The sequence below is a fragment of the Arachis hypogaea genome, chromosome 10 (assembly GCF_003086295.3).
Source record: "Arachis hypogaea cultivar Tifrunner chromosome 10, arahy.Tifrunner.gnm2.J5K5, whole genome shotgun sequence".
NCBI classification, from domain to species: domain Eukaryota; kingdom Viridiplantae; phylum Streptophyta; class Magnoliopsida; order Fabales; family Fabaceae; genus Arachis; species Arachis hypogaea.
The window spans coordinates 116778142-116801754 of NC_092045.1; the positions used below are offsets into that span (position 1 = coordinate 116778142).

The 23613-nt window shown below is 36.6% G+C and overlaps 2 protein-coding genes across 22 annotated transcripts; both read right to left on the reverse strand.

Moving 5' to 3' along the window:
• Positions 1–912: 912 nt before the first annotated feature.
• Positions 913–7891, reverse strand: LOC112717140 (putative disease resistance protein RGA3). Of its 12 annotated transcripts, none has more exons than XM_025769245.3 (9): positions 7009–7891; positions 4254–6861; positions 3978–4146; positions 3819–3882; positions 2953–3115; positions 2019–2864; positions 1739–1899; positions 1547–1652; positions 913–1449 (listed from the first exon to the last, which is right to left on the reverse strand). In XM_025769245.3, exon 2 carries the CDS (start codon positions 6855–6857, stop codon positions 4272–4274), a length of 2586 nt encoding a protein of 861 aa, XP_025625030.1. In that variant the 5' UTR covers positions 6858–6861; positions 7009–7891; the 3' UTR covers positions 913–1449; positions 1547–1652; positions 1739–1899; positions 2019–2864; positions 2953–3115; positions 3819–3882; positions 3978–4146; positions 4254–4271. The 12 variants fall into 12 exon arrangements, with proteins under 12 accessions (XP_025625030.1, XP_072061692.1, XP_072061689.1 ...); XM_072205591.1 differs by having other exon boundaries at positions 1591–1652; positions 2590–2864; positions 4254–6857; positions 7009–7734; XM_072205588.1 differs by having other exon boundaries at positions 2590–2864; positions 4254–6857; positions 7009–7734.
• Positions 7892–11077: 3186 nt separating this feature from the next.
• Positions 11078–19626, reverse strand: LOC112717147 (putative disease resistance protein RGA1). 10 transcript variants are annotated; one of them, XM_072205598.1, is made up of 6 exons: positions 15111–19626; positions 14845–15021; positions 14680–14743; positions 11929–12078; positions 11781–11842; positions 11078–11637 (listed from the first exon to the last, which is right to left on the reverse strand). In XM_072205598.1, exon 1 carries the CDS (start codon positions 18448–18450, stop codon positions 15124–15126), a length of 3327 nt encoding a protein of 1108 aa, XP_072061699.1. In that variant the 5' UTR covers positions 18451–19626; the 3' UTR covers positions 11078–11637; positions 11781–11842; positions 11929–12078; positions 14680–14743; positions 14845–15021; positions 15111–15123. The 10 variants fall into 10 exon arrangements, 7 of the variants coding, with proteins under 7 accessions (XP_072061699.1, XP_072061696.1, XP_072061698.1 ...); XM_072205595.1 differs by having other exon boundaries at positions 11737–11842; XM_072205597.1 differs by having other exon boundaries at positions 11929–12089.
• Positions 19627–23613: the final 3987 nt, after the last annotated feature.

A 23613-nucleotide genomic window follows, 5' to 3' on the forward strand; every position in this document is an offset into this window, starting at 1 on the left:
CTGACGATGATGAGACTGACCATGTCCCTCTCTTCCTCGCGGGTCCTCCTCCCTCTCGCGACCATGATGGCGGCACGGCGAAACGCTAACGGCAGCGACACTCCTCCAACTTCCTTCAACTTGCAGACTCCCTCTTTCTGTTGCATAATTAGCTTACAATAGGGGGTATAATTATTAACATAAGCAACTGAATTTATTTTCAAAACAGTTGCAAATCATGTGAATGAATTGAATGTTATAATTCACGAGATAATAATTTATAACCAAATAAAATTTTAAGAAAACTATTATTTAAATGCTTTTGCTAAAAGAAAAATAGATCACACTACTAACAAACATGCTTAACAATATATTTTCACATTCTAATACGAAATCTTTGTGCTATTTGATCTTTCTTTAAGTATAGAGTCTAAACACTTATAAAAGCGTTAGGCATATTTACTAGTTAGTATAATGTATTATATTTCTTTTAATAATTATACGGTTTTTAAACCTTAACTAGGAACAAATAGAAAAAATGATCAGGTCATAAAAGGATTCCCGTGCCTTTGTCCATTGTTATAGTTTTAGACTTTCAATACACAATTTGCATAATATTATCCTTAAATTAATTATGAAAATCGTTTTTTTTTCATCATTTACATTAAATTGTTTTTATAGATTAAATAAATATAAAATGAGGCACTTTTGAATGTAAATCAACAACTTTGATAACAACAGCATTGCTTTGTTTACGCATTAGTTTGAATCTCATGGCAAGTACAATACTTATTTCAAGGAAATATAATGACACGGCTTTAATTTTATAATGTTCACAATGCAAGCAGTAGTAACAGGCTTCCAAAACATGTTTGTTAATAAACAGCATCTGTGTTTAACACAAGGTACAATTAATTGTTGAGTGCAAATAGATATCAGGAACTCTTAAATTCATTCAATGAAAATGAGTGTATGTTACAATAAGAGCAGTACTAATAGAGCTTTGAATTGTGATAATCCTCGTTTTAGATAGATAAAGTGTGCTTCCAAAACAAAAGAGAAACACAGTAGGTGATACATCAAAGTTTATGATATCACATCACAGATCATAGAACAACATACACAAAAATGGGAAGTTTGAACAATAAATTCCCGTACAATAAGCCTATCTCAATGAACACACATGCCAATTCATACCCAACCTCTTATTACCATGTTGCGTCTCTAATAGCCACAACCCATATTACATAATCACCAACCTGAAATCAAATGTAGGAAAATCTTTCACATGAAGCAAGAAATAAAGCAATCTCCACTGTGCCTTGAAATAACCTACCCAGCAACTCTACCCGCTCCCTTCGGCATGGCCATCAGGAGGGGGAGATGCCACAAAACCATATATGGATCCAACTAGTAATGTAATCGTTATCACATGAAGCCAGATAATGCTCTTGCTTGAACGGCAAATTTCTGGGGAAAACATATGAAATGTAAATTATACCAAATTGACTTATTGACACATCCAGCTAAATGATGGATATAAACCAAAAAATGGGAAAGCACATACAATTATAAACAAGGAAAATGAAGAGGCAATATGAGAATCCAAACCCAATAATCTTCTAAGAACTGGCGCTCTATTGGATAGTGAGTTATATGTCATTGCCCAAGAACTGCAAGCAATTATCGAAACATTCTCAACTATGAAACAATTTAAAATATAACAGTTGATAGGTTTCTGATAGCAAAAGAAATTGACCTTTTTCTTTCTCGGCAAATATTGCAAAGACTGGAAGGGAGCTCCAACTAAATTAAGAGAGGTGATGACATCAGAGGTGTTCCACACCAAAAGCAGATCAAGTAGTTCAATACCAACAACATTTATCTCAATCCATCTCTGATACATCTTCTGGAAATAATCTACAATGCAAACCAGAATAAAAACCGATAATCAAAAAGTAGGACAACTATTCGTAAGAATCCACAAATAATTCAAGAGCAATACATATCCAAGTAATTCAAGAGCAATACAACTCAACTCGATCTTAAATCACTCCACTTTAAATGATCTTCATTCCACACGTCATCGAGCACAAGCATATAATTTTGCCCATTCAATGCTTCTCGCAACTTCTGTTGTAGGGCCTCTAATGAGTCACCACCAGCATCCTTCTTCAAAGACTCCAGGATCTTCTTCAAAACAGTTTTCACCTCGAAATTTTCTGAAACGCACACCCATATATATTTCTGAAAGAGGTTCTGGTCTTTAGCAGCATTGTACACGAGCTGAGCAAGGGCGGTCTTGCCTAAATCCCCCATACCAACAACAACAATTAAAGAAACATTTTGGTTCGGATGGGTTTGCTTCAGCAAGTTAACAATGTCACTTTTATTCTCTTCCCTTCCAATTATCTCTGATTGCAAAACGGACGAACTTGTTTCCCTCCAGCCACACTCATCTTGCTTAAGAATTACCGAACTCCGATTCAGGTTCAACTTAGACATCTCTTCAGCGACATTATTAAACTCCTTTTGAATATTCTCAATCTTACGAGCTAACTTAGCACGGAAAAGAATTGGAATCACAGATTTGGAAAAGAAGCTACAAACCTGACTCATTCCTTTGCGGCGCAAGTCTTTGATAAAGATGTACTAAATATTTATCTGGATTTGAACTCGTCACGTGATTTCTGCGGACCCTCTCTCACTGTCCAGAGAGTGAACTAAGACACATCCAGCTAAATGATGGATATAAACCAACAAATGGGAAAGCACATACAACTATAAACAAGGAAAATGAAGAGGCAATATGAGAATCCAAACCCAATAATCTTCTAAGAGCTGGCGCTCTATTGGATAGTGAGTTATATATCATTGCCCAAGAACTGCAAGCAATAATCGAAACATTTTCAACTATGAAACAAAATTTAAAATATAACAGTTGATAGGTTTCTGATAGCAAAAGAAATTGACCTTTTCTTTCTAAGCAAATATTGCAAAGACTGGAAGAGAGCTCCAACTAAATTAAGAGAGGTGATGATATTAGAGGTGTTCCACACCAGAAGAAGCAGATCAAGTAGTTCAATACCAGCAACATTTCTCTTAATCCATCTCTGATGCTATTTCTGGAAATAATCTACAATGCAAACCAGAATAAAAATCGATAATCAAGAAGTAGGACAATTATTCGTAAGAATCCACAAATAAATTTAAATTTACATGCCACTAAAATGTTAGGGAAAAAAATTCAATGTTAATTGTCTTGCTTTATGCATTGTGCAAACTAAATATGTGGTGTTCCCTTGATGTAAATATTCATCATAAGAACAGCTTCCTTTTTTCTAAGTTGGAATCCTCTTCTTTTTCCATAGCTACTTTTAGAGGCCACAACTGAAATCTGAAGGATAAGCCATGCCTATGCATTTACATGAACCATTTGTTGTAAACAAAACACTCCATCTCATGTGCTAACCGGGTTATTCCACAAACTGTGGAATAGAGTATGCAGTAACCAAAAAATAAAAAATAAAAGGGGAATTTTAGCGACTGTTTCAAACTAAGCAACAAAACAAGCAAATTGAATTTCTTATCAAACAATTAGATTGTTGCTTTTGAGTACTCAATCTTTCAATATTGCTAAATTGAGTTCATAACTCATTATTCTTCTTCTGTATTTTCTGTTTTCTCCACTTATTTCTAAGACAAGTTTGCTAGTACATTCACAAAGAGAATTTATTTATATCAAGTTCCAGAAAGTCAGAGATACATCACTTACGTTCAGAAATGGAAATGTGGGATAATAAAATCTAAATAGTTCGAATCACATAAATGGGTCTTACCTAAATAAGTTTGAAGCTAGTTGTAATTGTCTTGTAGCTGAAAGTAACTTCCTTCTCATGCTGCCTAACCAAGAAAATAAACTGCATTTAAATATTGGTTTCCTAATTTTAAAAGGGAAAAAGAAAAAAAGAAAAGAAAAGAATGCTTTATTCACTGACTGTTGCAACCAAATGAGGAACTGGGTCAGAATTTGACCATGTTGAGGATTCAACATTTTGCAAAATGGAATGATGAGACCAAATATTTGTATCTTCCCATTGAAGCAGCAGACATGGGCCTATTGAAATTTGAAAGTATGCCAAGAAGAAAATGATTTGCAAGAATCCCCTGCATCAAATAAAATTACAAATTTAATGTGGGTTTCAGATATATTGCATTTGTAATGAAAATGGAAAAAAGCAAACAATGATTAATTATATTCTAACAGTTATTACCTTTTGAGGGTATCAATCTCAGTATATGGATATGTGTGGGATATGAGCAATCTTGGCCCGATCTTCACTTTCAGCGCGGTATTTGTGCTCTAGGAATGGACACCCAGAGATCCCTACTGTGTGTATGTTGGTAAGGCGACGGTCAGCTTCATCCAATGACTCTAATTTAGGGCAATTCATAATCTCTAAAAGCGTTAGTGATTGGAGGTTGCCAATCTGCTCTGGTAAAGCCTTCATGTTCTTACAATCGAAGAAGAAGATTGTCTGCAGAGAAGAGAGGGCATGAGGAGGACCACGACCTTGTGTGTCTTTCCAGAGGTCAAGTTTGTCATCATCGAAACTTATCGCCAAGTTTTTAAGTTGAGAAGGAAGATATTGCAAGTGTCGTGACAGAATCTGAATGGCTGACGATCCACGAAGGTGGAGACTCTTGAGCGATGTGAGGCTTTTCATCCAGTCCTCTGCCATTGCTTCTATCCCTGTAACTCCCCAAAGCAGCAACAGCTTGAGATGAGAGAGAGGAGAGATGGATGAAGACTCATGCTTAACCATACATGTTTCCAACATTGGCTTCACGCTACTACTCCATCGTAACTCCAACTTCCGAACAAGGTGTGGGAAAGAAGGCATGCAGGTCAAGTTTGGACAACCAACAATTTGGAGATAAGAGAGACGGGGAAAAGGAGGTAGAGAAAGATGGTTTTGAGTCTCATCCCCTAACATCTGCCATCCCCTCAGATTCTCACAGTAGTGGAAGTCGAGTTGCTCCAAAGATGAGAAGAACACATCACCAATATTTTCATAATAATCCATCCACTCCAGCGATCTCATATCAGCAACCTCGAGCTCACGAAGACAAGGCAGTCTTTCCAAAGGTGGAAGATGTTTGCAATTGGGAAGATCGTGGAGAGATATGCGAACAACATGAATTAGCGAGATAAGCCAATCTGATAACCTCACTCCTGGAAAGCCCTCCAAATGTAGTGATCTCAGATTTTGATGGGGACAAAGATTATCCAATAACACCAAGCTCTCACTCTTTCTTATTTCATATTCACTAGAATCAGAGCTTGGCCCCCATAACAGAGAAAGGTCTTGGATGTGTTTCTTTGATCTCATATTTGTCTCATGAGATTCCGATGCCGCATCCTTTACCAAACCCAATTCACTAATGATCAATCTGCCTCTGAGGTCAAGCTCTTTCAGTTCATTCAATTTGCCACTTGTATCTTTTTTGTCATTCCCTACTACAAAGCTTGATAAGGATTGCAATGAAATCAATTTCCCCAATCCTACTGGCATGCCATCTTCAAAGGCTTTACAACCTTCAATGTCGAGCTTCTTCAGATTGATCAATTTTATAATAATTTTTGTAGGAAAAACAAGTTGCTTACAATCATTTAATTTCAATGACTCTAAACAAATAAGATTGCCAACTGACTCTGGCAAACTAACTAAAGATTCACAATGGCCTAATTTTAATGTTTGTAAACAAATAAGATTGCCAATCGATTCAGGCAAACTTCTTAATTCAGTGTATGAAAGATCAAGATATCTTAAATGTTTGACTTTATCAATAGACATTGGCAACTGAGTCAAAGAATGAAATGATAAATCCAAAGCACGAAGGCACTTCAGTTTTTCCATAAAAGAGAGTTTGGCCACTAAATTGGTAGCAATCTTGCAATGGATGATTGTTCGTAATTTGCAAACATCAAACACATCCAATGAACAAATGGTACTAGTTTCAAAAGCCACATGCATGGGTCTCCCAACAATTCCTTTTCCCTCAGTATGTAAGTAACAATCATTTCCAGCTACCGACGTTGCAAGATCATGCATCAAATCATGCATTTTGAAGGACCTAATATGACCATTTTCATCCATTGATGCATCCTGGAAAAATGACCTCATTAACAAAATCTTGACATAATTATTACCCACATCTTCCATAGATTGCGTTCCAGTTAAACTTGCAAGGTAACCTTGAGCCATCCACAATTGAATACACTCATTCTTTCTGATTACCGAATCCTTTGGATATAGACAACAATAAGCAAAACATTGTCTTAGTTCAGGACGCAAGTTTCGGTAACTCAAATTTAGGACCGGCATGATACTATTCTCTTCTTCACATAACCTCCAAATATCACCATGCAGAAGAGTTGACCATTGATCAATTTCTTCAACCCTTATCCGTAAGAAGCCTCCTATTGTTTTGATCGCCAGTGGCACTCCTTTACACTTCTTTGCAATTTCCTTTCCGATTGCTTGCAATTCAGAGTTCATTCTGCTGCTATCTTCACCAAATGTGAGGTTCTTTAGCAATGTCCATGATTGCTCATCTGTCAAACCTCTCAGAACATACGGCTCGTCAATACCCATTGCTTTAGAAACCAATGTACTACGAGTCGTCACTAATAGCTTACTGCCTTGACCTCCGCACATCAAATGAGTTCTTAAATCACTCCACTTTGAATGATCTTCATTCCACACGTCATCAAGCACAAGCATATAATTTTGCCCATTCAATTCTTCTCGCAACTTCTGTTGTAGAGCCTCTAATGAATCACCACCAGCATCCTTCTTTAAAGACTCCAGCATCTTGCTTAAGAATTACCGAACTCTGATTCAGGTTCAACTTAGACATATCTTGAGCAACATTATTAAACTCCTTTCGAATATTCTCAATCTTACGAGCTAACTTAGCACGGAAAAGAATTGGATTCACAGATTTGGAAAAGAAGCCACGCACCTGACTCATTCTTTTGCGGCGCAAGTCTTTGATGAAGACATCATCAAGCAAGTCATCAGCATCATAGAGCACTTGTTTGAACCTTTTGATCCAGTGGGCAACAGTAGCATTCTGGCCTTGTTTGAGCTCAGCATCAGAAAGCACGACTTTGATGGATTCCAAAGTGTCCTTCAACTTCTCAAGGTCATCCATGACTCCATAGATCCTCCCGATTTCACGAAAGGCAAGTGAAGCAATCTTGTTGATGAGTGAAGCGGCAACACCATAGGGGATTTGTTCAGCCATCTCTCTCAAGTGCGAAAGAAAAAAGATGAAAGCAAAACGCAGGTTTTTGCAAGAAAGAAAGGAAGAGAGGTGTTTGAAGGAAGTAGTTGCTGCAAGTGGAGAGTGCTGTTTATAAGAGAAATGGGTAATAGTCGTTCAAGTAAATGCTTGGCAACTTCCTCTGGAACTTCTGAATTATTGCGCTCCATGTTGAGAAAACAAACGGTTTAGATTAATTGGATGTCTAATCTAAGAAAAGTATTGTGTGGGGTTATTAGGCAGATCAACTTGCCATTTCTTACTCGCAACTATTCAAACAAAGATGGAAAAAGAATCTCCTCGTAAAGATATTTTTTTTTGAGTGGTACGTAAAGTATACTTCGGCTAACGAACGTATATCTCGGCACAAAACAAAATCAAATAATAACCACCCACACAATCCAGATGAGTTATGCAAAGCTCGGAACCTCAACTGACAAGGCTAACGTTATCAATAAGGATAACCTCGCCAAAAACGGAGAATCCCTAGACAAGCTCTAACGGAACAATTCAAAGTGCCTATATAAACACACAAACAATATCGAAGCAAGACAGGTCACATAACTCACTCTAATTTATTATCCTCATTTCTCATAACTCATATTCTTATTTGAACGTTGGAGTGCTTTTTGCATATGCTCCCGCCACGGTGTTCATAATAATGCCAAAAAGAATGAGAAAAGTGATGAATTTGGAAAATTCTAAACTAATTTAATGATGATCAAACACTATTAAAATAATTAATTACAAAATTATCAATTTAATCTTCAAAGCTATATTTGCTGATTAATAATTTTGTTGTTTTGCAGAATATGTATATTGGGCTAAAAGAAAAATTAATAAGCCCAATGTGAAGTTAAAATTCAGCTTTGGTACAAAAATGATTTAATATATGTAGCTGAATTTATGATGTGTTAATTAGGCCAGAATTATGTTAAACAAGCTCAAAATAATTGCTACACCAAGTCCATTAAGGCTTGGTCCGAAAAATTGGATGAAAAGAGAAAGCAAGTATGCATGCTTTGTAAACAAAATATATATATATATATATATATATATATATATATATATATATATATATATATATATATATATGCATGCTTTGTTCCGTTACATTTCTTTCTCTTTAGTTGGAATTCAAATTTTTATGAAATAGCCTTAATTGCCTTGGTAACATGAGAGAGAAAATGCAAATGTAATTTGATGGCAATTAAATGTGAGCTACACGTTACAAGACATAAAGAAAAGGAAGTGGGTTTTTAATTGAACATAATTGATTTTAATTCCTTTTTTTTCATTTGGAAGTCTTTTTCTTTCTTCTCTCTCATCTCTCTTCTTGCCTTCGGTCACTTCACATAGAAAAAGATGGAAGCTAAGGCAAGTTATTAGAAGCAAAAAGAAGAAACTAGAAGCAAGCTTGATGTCATTGTGATGAACTGATGATGGCTTCAAGAAAAAGAAAACATAAAGTATGTAGTGGTTGAGATTTTCACAAAAAATGGTAAGATTTGGTGAGGTAATCTCGAGCTCTTCATACCCAAAAAGAAAGAAGAAGATCTCGGCCAGCAAGGAGAAAATCTTGGAGGGATGGCTTGTCTTTGATTCTGCTCAACCACCACAGAAAGTAGCTAGGGTGGCTACGTGATGGAAGAGGTAGAGATTGGAGCAGATGAAGCTATCATCATCATGAAGTATCAAGGGCCAGAAATTCATCTTGGAGAGCAAGTCAAAGATGGAGCGCTCGGATTGATGAAGATTGATGACCAAAGAAGGACTAGAGGTAATTGCATGTTGGGTTTTGCATGGGTTATCTCTTCTCTCTCTCTAGCCGAATCGGTTTGCATGGAGAAGAAGAAGTTGGCTTGGTTTTTGGTTTCAACTGTGGAGGCTTCCCCTTTTCTATAAAAAGGGAGAACAGCCACAACTTGAAGTAAGGAGAAAGGGTGAGAGTGCAAGGCACAGAGTTCTCAGAGTTACCTGAGCTAACAGTTTTTCTTCTTCTTCAATGTATTCCATTTAGTATTTTTCTGTTTAATTTTGTCATGTCTTGAGTCTCATGGAAAAAGGCAAACAGTGAGATTTGTATGAAAAAGCCATAGAGCGAAAAAAGGTAGAGAATGCAAAATTAAAAGAAAAAGTCATAGATGTCCTTAGAGGTCCTTTGTTCATCTATGTTGTGTTTCATGATTTTGTGGAAATCCCCTTGTAAGTTGGGTTAGCACTTTACAGTCTGTAATCAAAGAAGATTATAGTGAAATTCTATCATTGTTGTGATGGAGACTGGATGTAGGCTGCACTGCACTTAGCAGCTGAACCAGGATATATCTGGGTATAATTTTCTCTCTCTTCTACTCCATTTCTGTTTCTGCTGCACAGGAAATAAAATCGAAAAATATCTCGTACCAAGTGACGAGACAAAAAAGAAAAGTCTCGTGGGTAGGGACGAGACAAAAATCAAAAAGTCTCCAGAAAGCATTAAAAAGACCAGCAAGTGTTCAAAAGCGAGAAAAGGGGCTAAGATTCAACTCCCCCTTCTCTTAGCCACTGAAAACCATCAGAAGGAAATTCCAAAAGCTCGGCCTTGGGTAACGTAGACCCTCTAAGCATCACCTGCCAAAAGAAAAGCAACGTTGGACAACTCTTTCTCCGAAGAGATCACCAACTTCCAAATGCTAAAGAACTTTGTGCTACCTACATCCCTTGAGCCATACAAGGGGATTGGTGACCCCGTGCTCATATTAAAAAATTCCAGTCCATGATGTTTTTTAACGGCGCTAATAATAAACCCATACTTTGCCGAGCTTTTCCCACTTATCTCGATGGTGCTGCTTTACTGTGGTTCTCTAAATTGTCTGCAGGTACAATTTCTTCTTTTGAAGACCTGGCGAGATCTCTTATCGACTATTTCGCCGTATCGAGGATAAACGTGCACGGATCAGACTACCTCGGCACAATCAAACAAGGACAATATGAAAGTTTAAAAGACTACATGACTCGATTTGCCGAGGCCACTATGGAGATTCTGAACTTAGACACCGCAGTCCACTTACACGCACTCAAAACTGGCCTCCGATTTGACAAATTCCGAGAAACAATTGCAATAACCAAACCTAAGTCATTGGAGGAGTTCCGAAAAAGGGCCGCGGGCATATTTACTAGTTAGTATAATGTATTATATTTCTTTTAATAATTATACGGTTTTCAAACCTTAACTAGGAACAAATAGAAAAAATGATCAGGTCATAAAAGGATTTCCATGCCTTTGTCCATTGTTATAGTTTTAGACTTTTAATACACAATTTGCATTATTATATGAAGCAATATTACTATTGGTTTTCACTTTTCACTTTTCACTTTTCAGTAGGTGATATGCTGAACCTCGTGTAAATGTGTAATGCACTAACGCTGCCAACCATACTCCACATGGTCATGCATATTTTCCTTAAATTAATTATGAAAATCGTTTTTTTTTTCATTATTTACATTAAATTGTTTTTAAATATTAAATAACAACTATAAAATGAGTCACCAAAAAAAAATAACAACTAAAAAATGAGGCAATTTTCAAAGTAAATCAGCAAATTTGATAACCACAGCATTGCTTTGTTTACGCATTAGTTTGAATCTCATGGCAAGTACAATACTTATTTCAAGGAAATATAATGACACGGCTTTAATTTTATAATGCTCACAGTGCAAGCAGTTGTAACAGGCTTTCAAACCATGTTTGTTAATAAACAACATCTGTGTTTAACACAAGGCACAATTAATTGTTTGAGTGCAAATTGAAATCAGCAACTCTTAAATTCATTCAATGAAACCGAGTGTATGTTACAATAAGAGCAGTACTAATAGAGCTTTGAATTGTGATAATCCTCGTTTTAGATAGATAAAGTGTGCTTCCAAGACAAGAGGGAAACACAGTAGGTGATACATCAAAGTTTATGATATCACATCACAGATCACAAAACAAAATACACAAAAATGGGAAGTTTGGACAATAAATTCCCGTACAATATGCCTATCTCAATGAACACACATGCCAATTCAAACCCAACCTCCTATTACCATGTTGCGTCTCTAACAGCCACAACCCATATTACATAATCACCAACCAGAAATCAAATGTAGGAAAATCTTTCACATGAAGCAAGAAATAAAGCAATCTCCACTGTGCCTTGAAATAACCTACCCAGCAACTCTACCCGCTCCCTTCGGCATGGCCATCAGGAGGGGGAGATGCCACAAAACCATATATGGATCCAACTAGTAATGTAATCGTTATCACATGAAGCCAGATAATGCTCTTGCTTGAATGGCAAATTTCTGGGGAAAACATATAGAAAATGTAAATTATACCAAATTGACTTATTGACACATCCAGCTAAATGATGGATATAAACCAAAAAATGGGAAAGCACATACAATTATAAACAAGGAAAATGAAGAGGCAATATGAGAATCCAAACCCAATAATCTTCTAAGAACTGGCGCTCTATTGGATAGTGAGTTATATGTCATTGCCCAAGAACTGCAAGCAATTATCGAAACATTCTCAACTATGAAACAATTTAAAATATAACAGTTGATAGGTTTCTGATAGCAAAAGAAATTGACCTTTTTCTTTCTCGGCAAATATTGCAAAGACTGGAAGGGAGCTCCAACTAAATTAAGAGAGGTGATGACATCAGAGGTGTTCCACACCAAAAGCAGATCAAGTAGTTCAATACCAACAACATTTCTCTTAATCCATCTCTGATACTTCTTCTGAAAATAATCTACAATGCAAATCAGAATAAAAACCGATAATCAAAAAGTAGGACAACTGTTAGTAAGAATCCACAAATAATTCAAGAGCAATACATATCCAAGTAATTCAAGAGCAATACAACTCAACTCGATCTTAAATCACTCCACTTTAAATGATCTTCATTCCACACGTCATCGAGCACAAGCATATAATTTTGCCCATTCAATGCTTCTCGCAACTTCTGTTGTAGGGCCTCTAATGAGTCACCACCAGCATCCTTCTTCAAAGACTCCAGGATCTTCTTCAAAACAGTTTTCACCTCGAAATTTTCTGAAACGCACGCCCATAATATTTCTGAAAGAGGTTCTGGTCTTTAGCAGCATTGTACACGAGCTGAGCAAGGGCGGTCTTGCTTAAACCCCCCCATACCAACAACAACAATTAAAGAAACATTTTGGTTCGGATGGGTTTGCTTCAGCAAGTTAACAATGTCACTTTTATTCTCTTCCCTTCCAATTATCTCTGATTCCAAAACGGACGAACTTGTTTCCCTCCAGCCACACTCATCTTGCTTAAGAATTACCGAACTCCGATTCAGGTTCAACTTAGACATCTCTTCAGCGACATTATTAAACTCCTTTTGAATATTCTCAATCTTACGAGCTAACTTAGCACGGAAAAGAATTGGATTCACAGATTTGGAAAAGAAGCTACAAACCTGACTCATTCTTTTGCGGCGCAAGTCTTTGATAAAGATGTACTAAATATTTATCTGGATTTGAACTCGTCACGTGATTTCTGCGGATCCTCTCTCACTGTCCAGAGAGTGAACTAAGACAAACCCTAATCCTAAATTCACTTTTTCCCTCCTGAATTTCGGAGTTTCCATGGCGAAGCAGAAGCAAGTCGCTCCTGAAGACTCTGACGACGAATCGCAGGTTCCCAGGCCTCAGCCCAAACAAGAAGATAGCAGCGAGGAAGAAGAAGCAGCAACTTCATCTGAGGAGGACGAAGACACAGACGAAGGCGAAGATGAACGTGAGGAAACACGTGCTGGTTCCCAGGAATCCTCAACCGCAAAAGGTTTCCAAACCCTCGTCATCTTCTTCTAAACCATCTCCAAAGTTGAAGTCTCAACCTTCGGCTTCTGTCAGTCAAACCAAATCCGGGTCAAAGCGCGCAGCCGAAAACAGTATCGACCACTGAAACCAACCAAAACGTGGGAAGAAGGCACAGGAGGATCACGCCGTCGGCTCCGTTGAAGAGGATCCGCAGAAATCATGTGACGAGTTCAAATCCCTCTTTCAGAGGGTTTTCAGCGAGGAAGATGAGATAGGTATCTTGAAAGGCTTGTCTGAGTTCATCGCGAAAACAGGGAAGGAACCCTATAAATCTGTTTTTGAATTTTACGATTTTATGAAGGGGTCGAATTTGATTCGGGCAAATGTATCAGAGTAAATACCCATAATCGTCCCTCACGCAAATACCCATAGTAATTTCTAAGATTCCGATTTAACCCTAAATTCCCAAATTCTCAGACACGCGAAACATAAATTGTCTGGCTTGTATATACCATCAAGCATAAATTGTCTGGCTTGTATATACCATCAAGCATCAACGGAGCCGACGGCGTGATCCTCCTGTGCCTTCTTTCCACGTTTTGGTTGGTTTCAGTGGTCGATACTGTTTTCGGCTGCGCGCTTTGACCCGGATTTGGTTTGACTGACAGAAGCCGAAGGTTGAGACTTCAACTTTGGAGAGGGTTTAGAAGAATATGACGAGGGTTTGGAAACCTTTTGCGGTTGAGGCTTCTTGGGAACCAGCACGTGTTTCTCACGTTCATCTTCGCCTTCGTCTGTGTCTTCGTCCTCGTAAGATGATACTCAAAACATTGTCTTAGTTCAGGACGCAAGTTTCGGTAACTCAAATTTAGCACCGGCATGATACTCTTCTCTTCTTCACATAACCTCCAAATAGCACCGTGCAAAAGACTTGACCATTGATCAATTTCATCAACCCTCATCCGTAACAAGCCTCCTATTGTTTTGATTGCCAATGGCACTCCTTTACACTTCTTTGCAATTTCCTTTCCAATTGTTTGCAATTCAGAGCTCATTCTTTAGCAATGTCCATGATTGCTCATCTGTCAAACCTCTCCAAACATCTGAAATGTGAAGGATAAACCATGCATATGCATTTACATACACGATTTGTTGTAAACAAAACACTCCGTCTCAGGTGCTAACCGGGTTATTCCACACTGTGGATACGAGTATGCAGTAACCAAAAAATAAAAAATAAAAGGAGAATTTAAGCGACTGTTTCAAATTAAGCAACAAAACAAGCAAATTGAATTTCTTATCAAACAATTATATTGTTGCTTTCGAGTACTCAACCTTGCAATATTGCTAAATTGAGTTCATAACTCATTATTCTTCTGTATTTTCTGTTTCCTCCACTTATTTCTAAGACAAGTTTGCCAGTACGTTCACAAAGAGAATTTATTTATATCAAGTTCCAGGAAGTCAGAGATACTGCTGTATACATCGCTTACGTTCAGAAATGGAAATGTGGGATAATCATCTCTAAAGAGTTTGAATCACATAAATGGTTCTTACCTAAACAAGTTTGAAGCTAGTGGTAATTGGCTTGTAGCTGAATGCAACTTCCTTTGCATGCTCCCTAACCAAGAAAATAAACTGCATTTAAATATTGATTTCATAAATTTAAAAAGAAAGAATAAAAAAAATGCTTTAATTGAAAAAAAATGAAATGAACAATACTTTATCACTATTCTACGCAAAGGAGGAACTGGGTCAGAATTTGACCATCTTGAGGATTCAACATTTTGCAAAATGGAATGATGAGACCAAATATTTGTATCTTCCCATTGAACCAGCAGACATGGGCCTATTGAAATTTGAAAGTATGCCAAGAAGAAAATGATTTGCAAGAATCCCCTGCATCAAATAAAATTACAAAGTTTAATGTGGGTTTCAGATATATTGCATTTATAATGAAAATGGAAAAAAGCAAACAATGTTATTACCTTTTTGAGGGTATCAATCTCCGTATATGGATATGTTTGGGATGTGAGCAATCTTGGCCCGATCTTCTCCACTTTCACGGTCGTATTTGCGCTTTAGGATTGGACAATATCTGATCCGTAGTGAGTGTATGTTGGGAAGGCAACGATCAGCTTCATCTAATGTCTCTAATTTAGGGCAATAGCTAATCTCTAAAAGCCTTAGTGATTGGAGGTTGCCAATCTGCTCTGGTAAAGCCTTCATGTTCCGACAACGGGAGAAGATGATTGTCTGCAGAGAAGAGAGCGCATGAGGAGGACCACGACCTTGTGTGTGTTTCCAGAGGTCAAGCTTGTCGTCATGGAACCCTATCTCCAACTGTTGAAGTTGAGAAGGAAGATATTGCAAGTGTCGTGACAGAATCTGAATGGCTGACGATCCACCAAGGTCGAGACTCTGGAGCGATGTGAGGTTTTTCATCCAGTCCTCTGCCATTGCTTCTATCTCTGTAACTTCCGTGAGGTACAAGTGGTTGAGATGAGAGAGAGGAGAGATGGATGAAGAGTCATGCTTAACCATACATGTTTCCAACATCGGCTTCACGCTACTACCCAATCCTAAATACAACACAACGAGGTTTGGGAAAGAAGGCATGCAGGTCAACTTTGGACAATTATGAATTTGGAGAAGAGAGAGACGGGGAAAAGGAGGTAGAGAAAGATGGTTTTGAGTCTCATTTGCATTCTTCTCCCATCCCCTCAGATTCTCACACCCCCAGATTACGAGTTTCTCCAAAGATGGGAAGAACACATCACCAATAATTTCATAATAATCCATCCACTCCAGCGATTTCATATGATCAACCTTGAGCTCACGAAGACAAGGCAGTCTTTCCAAAGGTGGGAGATGTTTGCAATTGGGAAGAATGAAGAGAGATATGCGAACAACATGAATTAGCGAGATAAGCCAATCTGATAACCTCACTCCTGGAAAGCCATTCACATCTAGTGATCTCAGATTCTGATGGGGACAAAGATTATCCAATAACACCAAACTCTCACTCTTTCTTATTTCATATTCAGTGGAATCAGAGCATCTGATCCCCCATAACAGAGAAAGGTCTTGAATGTGTTTCTTTGATCTCATATTTGTCTCATTAGATTCCGATGCCGCGTCCTTTACCAAACCCAATTCCCTAATGGTCAATCTGCCTCTGAGGTCAAGCTCTTTCAGTTCATTCAATTTGCCACTTGTATCTTTTTTGTTATTCCCTACTACAAATCTTGATAAGGATTGCAATGAAATCAATTTCCCCAATCCTACTGGCATGCCGTCTTCAAAGGCTTTACAACATTCAATGTCGAGCTTCTTCAAATTGATCAATTTTGTAATCATTTTTGTTGGAAAAACAAGTTGCCCACAATCATTTAAATTCAGTGACTGTAAACAAATAAGATTGCCAACTGACTCTGGCAAACTAACTAAAGATCCACAACCTTTTAATTTCAATGTTTGCAAACAAACAAGATTGCCAATCGATTCAGGTAAACTAAATAAAGATTCACAACCTTTTAGTTTTAATGTTTGCAAACAAACAAGATTGCCAATCGATTCAGGCAAACTTCTTAGATTTTGAGAGTATGAAAGATCAAGATATCTTAAATGTTTGACTTTATCAATAGACTTTGGTAGCTCAGTCATAGAATAAAATGACAATATCATAGCACGAAGGCACTTCAGTTTTTCCATAAAAGAGAGTTTGGCCACGAAATTGGTATCAGTGATGATTGTCCGTAATTTGCAAACATCAAACACATCCAATAAACAATCGGTGCTAGTTTCAAATGCCACATGCATGGGTCTTTCAACAATTCCTTTTCCCTCCGTATGTAAGTAACAATCATTTCCAGCTACCAACGTTGCAAGATCATGCATGAAATCATGCATTTTGAAGGACTCAATATGACCGTATTCATCTGTTGATGCATCCTGAAAAAATGACCTCATTAATAAAATCTTGACATATTGATTACCTACATCTTCTATAGATTGTGTTTCAATTGGACTTGCAAGATAAGCAAAACATTCTTTTGGATATAGACAACAATAAGCAAAACATTGTCTTAGTTCAGGACGCAAGTTTCGATAACTCAAATTTAGCACCGGCATGATACTCTTCTCTTCTTCACATAACCTCCAAATATCTCCATGCAAAAGACTTGACCATTGATCAATTTCTTCAACCCTTATCCGTAGGAAGCCTCCTATTGTTTTGATCGCCAAGGGCACTCCTCTACACTTCTTTGCGATTTCCTCTCCGAATGTTTGCAATTCAGAGCTCATTCTGCTGCTATCTTCACCAAATGTCAGGTTCTTTAGCAATGTCCATGATTGCTCATCTGTCAAACCACTCAAAACATACGGCTCGTCAATACCCATTGCTTGAGAAACCAATGTACTACGAGTCGTCACTAATAGCTTACTGCCTTGACCTCCGCACATCAAATGAGTTCTTAAATCACTCCACTTTGAATGATCTTCATTCCACACGTCATCAAGCACAAGCATATAATTTTGCCCATTCAATTCTTCTCGCAAATTCTGATGTAGGGCCTCTAATGAATCACCACCAGCATCCTTCTTCAAGGACTCCAGCATCTTCTTCAAAACAGTTTTCACATCGAAATCTTCTGAAACGCACACCCACATGAATTTCTGAAAGAGGTTCTGGTCTTTAGCAGCATTGTACACGAGCTGAGCAAGGGCTGTCTTGCCTAAACCCCCCATACCAACAACAACAATTAAAGAAATATTTTGGTTTGGATGGGTTTGCTTCAGCAGGTTAACAATGTCACTCTTATTCTCTTCCCTTCCAACTATCTCTGATTGCAAAACGGAAGAACTTGTTTCCCTCCAGGCACACTCATCTTGCTTAAGAATTACCGAACTCGGATTCAGGTTCAACATAGACATATCTTGAGCAACATTATTAAACTCCTTTCGAATATTCTCAATCTTACGAGCTAACTTAGCACGGAAAAGAACTGGATTCACAGATTTGGAAAAGAAGCCACGCACCTGACTCATTCTTTTGCGGCGCAAGTCTTGGATGAAGACATCATCAAGCAAGTCATCAGCATCATAGAGCACTTGTTTGAACCTTTTGATCCAGTGGGCAACAGTAGCATTCTGGCCTTGTTTGAGCTCAGCATCAGAAAGCACGACTTTGATGGATTCCAAAGTGTCCTTCAGCTTCTCAAGGTCATCCAGGACTCCATAGATCTTCCCGATTTCACGAAAGGCGAGTGAAGCAATCTTGTTGATGAGTGAAGTAGCAACACCATAGGGGATTTGTTCAGCCATCTCTCTCAAGTGCGAAAGAAAAAAGATGAAAGCAAAACGCAGGTTTTTGCAAGAAAGAAAGAAAGAAAGAGAAGTGTTTGAAGGAAGTAGTTGCAGCAAGTGGAGAGTGCTGTTTATAAGAGAAATGTCTAATAGTCGTTCAAGTAAATGCTTAGCAACTTCCTCTGGGACTTCTGAATTATTGCGCTCCAAGTTGAGAAAACAAACGGTTTAGATTAATTGGATGTCGAATCTAAGAAAAGTATTGTGTGGTTATAGGCAGATCAACTTGCCATTTCTTACTCGCAACTATTCAAACCAAGATGGAAATAACATCTTCTCACAAAGAGTTTTTGTTTTAAAGTGTGGCTTATTTATTTAGCCACACTTTAAACAAAGACGACATTTTTATAAGATCTCAAAATCTAACCATAAAATCCATCATTCAATGGTAAAAAAAAAAAAACATTTTCATATAAAGACAATTATAAAGTCTTCGTTGTAGTATCCACCTTTTTTACTATATACACACAGAGTGGGGACGTGATTTATTGCTCACACAGACGTGTAGTTTCTTCCTCTCTTCTTTTTTTTTTCTTCACCAAAATCATCAGCCAAATCAAAACCTACAGCATCCCCGGTCATCAGTTCATGTATTGATGTACTGTAGAATTCACCTTTCCTTTTTACCTAATACATGGGGAATAGTGTTATACGACTTTATAAATACTTGGTCAATGATTCTCTAAGGTTGACAGGGTTGAACACGATGCAAGAAGTAACAGGTTTTGGAAATTTGTTTCTTAACAAACAGCATCTGTGGCTGTGGTTAAATGAGACTGTGTAGCCATTGGAATTTCTAATAACAAACTGCAAGACCACCAATAACGAACAAATGGGTCAGCTATTCTTAAGAATCCATTAGTAAACTTACGCTAGATATACACACCTGCCATTGATAAACTTACACCAGATTTACAGCATGGTCACAATGAGTAAATGGCAATGAACACTTCATAGGAAATAGTTTACCAAATGCTACTTTTAAAAATTAATATAGAATTTTGACAAATTTAATTTCAAAATAGTGGAGTATTAAATGTTTGGAATAACTTTTTATATATAACTCTTAAAATCAAATAATATACTAAATTTTCTACTAAACCAACAAACCTGAAATCTAATATCACTTCCGCTAAAAGCGAGTACCAATACATTAACAATTATTATTTATAAAGAATTCATATTTTTTAAGGAAAAATATGAGGAGTTAATTCTTTTTATTAATATTAGCTAATTGTTGTGATAAGGATGGGACGTGGATGCCCATTCCTACGAGAAGCTAACATTCTCAAGATAGATTGTAATTAATAATGTTGAAGAAAGTTAGACTTTCACAAGTATAAATAGAAGGTTTGATCAGAAGCCATTTACACATCAATAAAAGCATTTCTTCTCGAAGCTTTTCTTTTTCTTCATATTACAAATATAGTATTAATATATAAATCATAGTTATTATGGTAGGATGATATTAATATTAGTGAATATTAATACTAGAGTCTTTCATTTATATTTCTTTATTTTATCTTCCTTATTTAGTTATTTTATAACACGTTATCAGCACGAAATTCTAACAAAATTTTAGGAAGACTCCAGGTAACAAATTTTTATTATGTCGAAACTCTTTCATCTTGAATATAATGCTTTTGATATATTTGAATACTATATGTTAAAATCCATCTTGATTCAATGGATCTTGGAGATACCATTAAGGCTGAAAATAATACATCCTAGAAGGATAAAGCCAAAGCCATAATTTTCCTTCGTCGTCATCTTGACGTATGATTGAAAAATGAATATCCCAAATTAAAAGATCATGCAGATCTGTGGAAAGACCTTGAAGAAAGGTACAATCATGTGATACTTCCTCAAGCCCGATATGTTAGAGAAAATTTTCTCGACCTTCCATACCTCGAATGTGCTCCTGCAGTAGCAATCGAGAAAAATGATTTAAAAAAAATATTCTGAGCTAATTTCTTACTTTTTTGTTGCTGAACGCAACAATGAGTTGCTCTTAAGAAATCATGAAGCGCGCCCAGCTGGCGCCGCCCCATTTCCTGAAGCAAATGCGGCAAATTATAACCCCAGAAGAGGTAAATGGCAAGATTTTGATAACAAGAAAAATTATGAAAGGAAAAGAAATTATGTTCACGAGAAAAGATCTCACCAGAAGTGGGATAAAGAAAGAAACAATAGGCAAAGTAAATCAATTGAGGATAAATGCTTCCGTTGTGGTGGAAAGGGTCATTGGTAAGGTAGTTTGTAAGGTAGTAAAGTGAAAAGATTCATTATTAATTTTGTAACTTGAGGTAAATATGAAATATATACTCGAAAGATTTTGGTGCTGATAAAATGATATTTGATTTTTGTTATTGATAAAATAGTTTTTGAATAATTTTAAAATTTGACAAAATCACTAAACCATACAAAAATGACGTCACAGTGAATGAAAAATACTGAGGTGATCGTCGGAAGAGAACTCCAATAATAACAAAGAGATTCGGCGACCTTTTTTTTGGTATTTGCTGTTTCTTCTTCTTCAATACGACGCTGCGTCCCCTTCTGCTATAGCAGCTGAAGAAGAAGACCACCATAGCCCACTGCTGCAACTCGTCACGTTCTTCGTTGTCGCGGCTGCATCCCTTTTCTCTCTCCTTCCGTCATGGCAGTACCTCGTTGTGTTTTAGTGTTAGTCATTTCTTCTTTTTCAACACGTCGTTGTGTCCTTTTTGTATTCTTTCCTCCATAGTAGCACCTTGTCATTGCGTTTCATTTTGCCAGCATCAGAATTTTTTAAGTATAGATTTAGTATTTACCTTTTGTAATTTTAATAATATATATGTGTTTTACTATTTTAATTTAAGTTTCACTTTCTTATATCAACTATTTTATTTCAGTGTATTTTAATTGCGTTAGCTGATATTTTATTAGCTAAATAAGTAACCCTACAATAATCAATATTAAATATTTAAATGAGAATGTGTAGGTATAAGAATTTATAATAACGAATTTCAAGACTACCAATAACAAACAAATGGGTTAACTATTATATAAGAATCCATTAATAAACTCGCGCTTGATTTACACCCGCCATTGATAAACTTACACGGGATGTAATGTACATCCGCACATAAAGCATGGCCAAAATGACTATGAACATTTCATAGGAAATAATTTAGCAAGTGATAATTTAGAAATTAATATAAAATTTATCTTAATAGTTAATTACTTATAATTGTGTTAATATATAATTTTAAAAATTTTTTAAGTATATCTAAAATATCAATATTTCAGTAATTTTAACTATTAATTTTAATTATAATATATATTAATTAAAATTAATAATAAAATTATTAAAACACCAGTCTTTAGATACAGTTAAAAATTTTCTTATAATTTTTTCTGTTAAGATTACATCATGTCATAATTATGATAATAGTTTACACATTTAATTCTAAAATAGTTGAACATTAAATATTTAGAACAGGTTCTCATAAAATTAAAGACAATCAAATCTAACATCTAATATCACTTCAACCAACAATAGTAAATAACTAAATCTTAACTAAATCTGAATACATTTATAATTATCACTTGTAACAAAGGAATTCATATTTTTTTAAAATTAAATTTCCAACGATACTATATATAAATAGAGTATTTATCCAATTTAGTTCTCAAAGAATTTTGGACCAGATATTTTAGTCTCCAACTAAAATTAATTACTCGATTGGTTCTTAACAATTAATTTTGTCAGTCACTTTGGTCCTTAACTCCGTCAACTCTAACAATAGACAAAATGGTCCCTGACAATTCTAACATCGGACAAAATAATCCCTAACAACTCTAACAAGAGACAAAATGATCTCTGACCCCTTTGTTCGAAAACGACATTGTTCTTCCCTAATTTTCATCATATCTCGCATAACTCTAACATTCATGCTCTCCTTCATCATCTTCACAGTCTTCTTTTCCATATTTTCCTTCCTCTTCTTCAGCTCCAAGATAAAGTCGTGGTATAACTGCCACGCATGTTGCACATACCTCAATATGTCATGGATCACATACTTCCTAAATCTCTGTGACTGGTTCACTCACCTCCTCCGCACTTCACTCACCAGAAGCATCCACTTCTACGTCATCGATAACAGCATCACCTCCAACCCCGACAACGTCCACCATATCCTCAAGATCAAGTTCCACAACTACCCCAAAAACACGTCTTTCTCCACTCTCCGGTAAGCAATATAGATTGTTGGATATTAGGAGATCATGAGAAAATTATTCTTCAATATCATATGCAAATTCTCATTTGAAATGGATCCCGAGCACTTCATTCCTTCTCTTCTGGAGTCCAAGTTGGTAGACAGCTTCAACCTCGCATCCAAGCTATCAGTACAATGAGCAATGTCGCCGTTGCCACTCATATGAAAACTGAAGTGATTACTGAACATTGGTTCGGAGAAGAAGTTGAAGGAAGCGATTGGAGTGATGGACTGGTCACGGAGATGATAGGGCAGAGGAGAAGGGAGATGGCGACAACAACGACAGGTTTTAACAAATCAGATTTGCTGTCTAGTTTCATGGGATCCATTGAAGACGACAAGTACTTGAGAGACATAGTCATTAGTTTCCTGAGTATGAATTGGTTGAGAGCAAGTTGATGATTTTTCTTTTTGTGAACATTGAAGTTGCAGAGTGTGCATTGTGTAGCTTGAAGTTATAGTGTTACACTGTTAGTGTTATGCGAGATATGATGAAAATTGGAAGAAAACAGTGTCGTTTCCGAACAAAGGAGGCCATAGACCATTTTGTCCCCTGTTAGAGTTGTCAGGGACTATTTTGTCCTCCGTTAGAGTTGACGGCGCAAAGGATCTAAGGCTGCATTTGTTTACAGAGACAGGACATTGGGACAGGGACACAGAGACACAAAATCGTATTTGGCAGAGGAGACATAGACAGAGACAATGTGTTCAGAGATACTGAATTAGTGTATTTTGTGTCCATCCTGACAGGAAGGACACGGAGACACTAACAATGAACATACTTATTTTTCATTTTTTCTTTCATTATTCTTGTTAATTTTTCATAATTATATTTTTTATTATTATATTTTTCATCTCA

Bases quoted from the DNA above. Each gene is read 5' to 3' on its own strand.
- LOC112717140 (XM_072205590.1), bottom strand. From the start codon at position 7,293: ATGGCTGAACAAATCCCCTATGGTGTTGCCGCTTCACTCATCAACAAG. The intron at 6,858-7,008 runs GTGCGTGGCTTC...TTCTTAAGCAAG, and splicing joins GCCGCAAAAGAATGAGTCAG to ATGCTGGAGTCTTTAAAGAA.
- LOC112717147 (XM_072205598.1), bottom strand. From the start codon at position 18,450: ATGGCTGAACAAATCCCCTATGGTGTTGCTACTTCACTCATCAACAAG.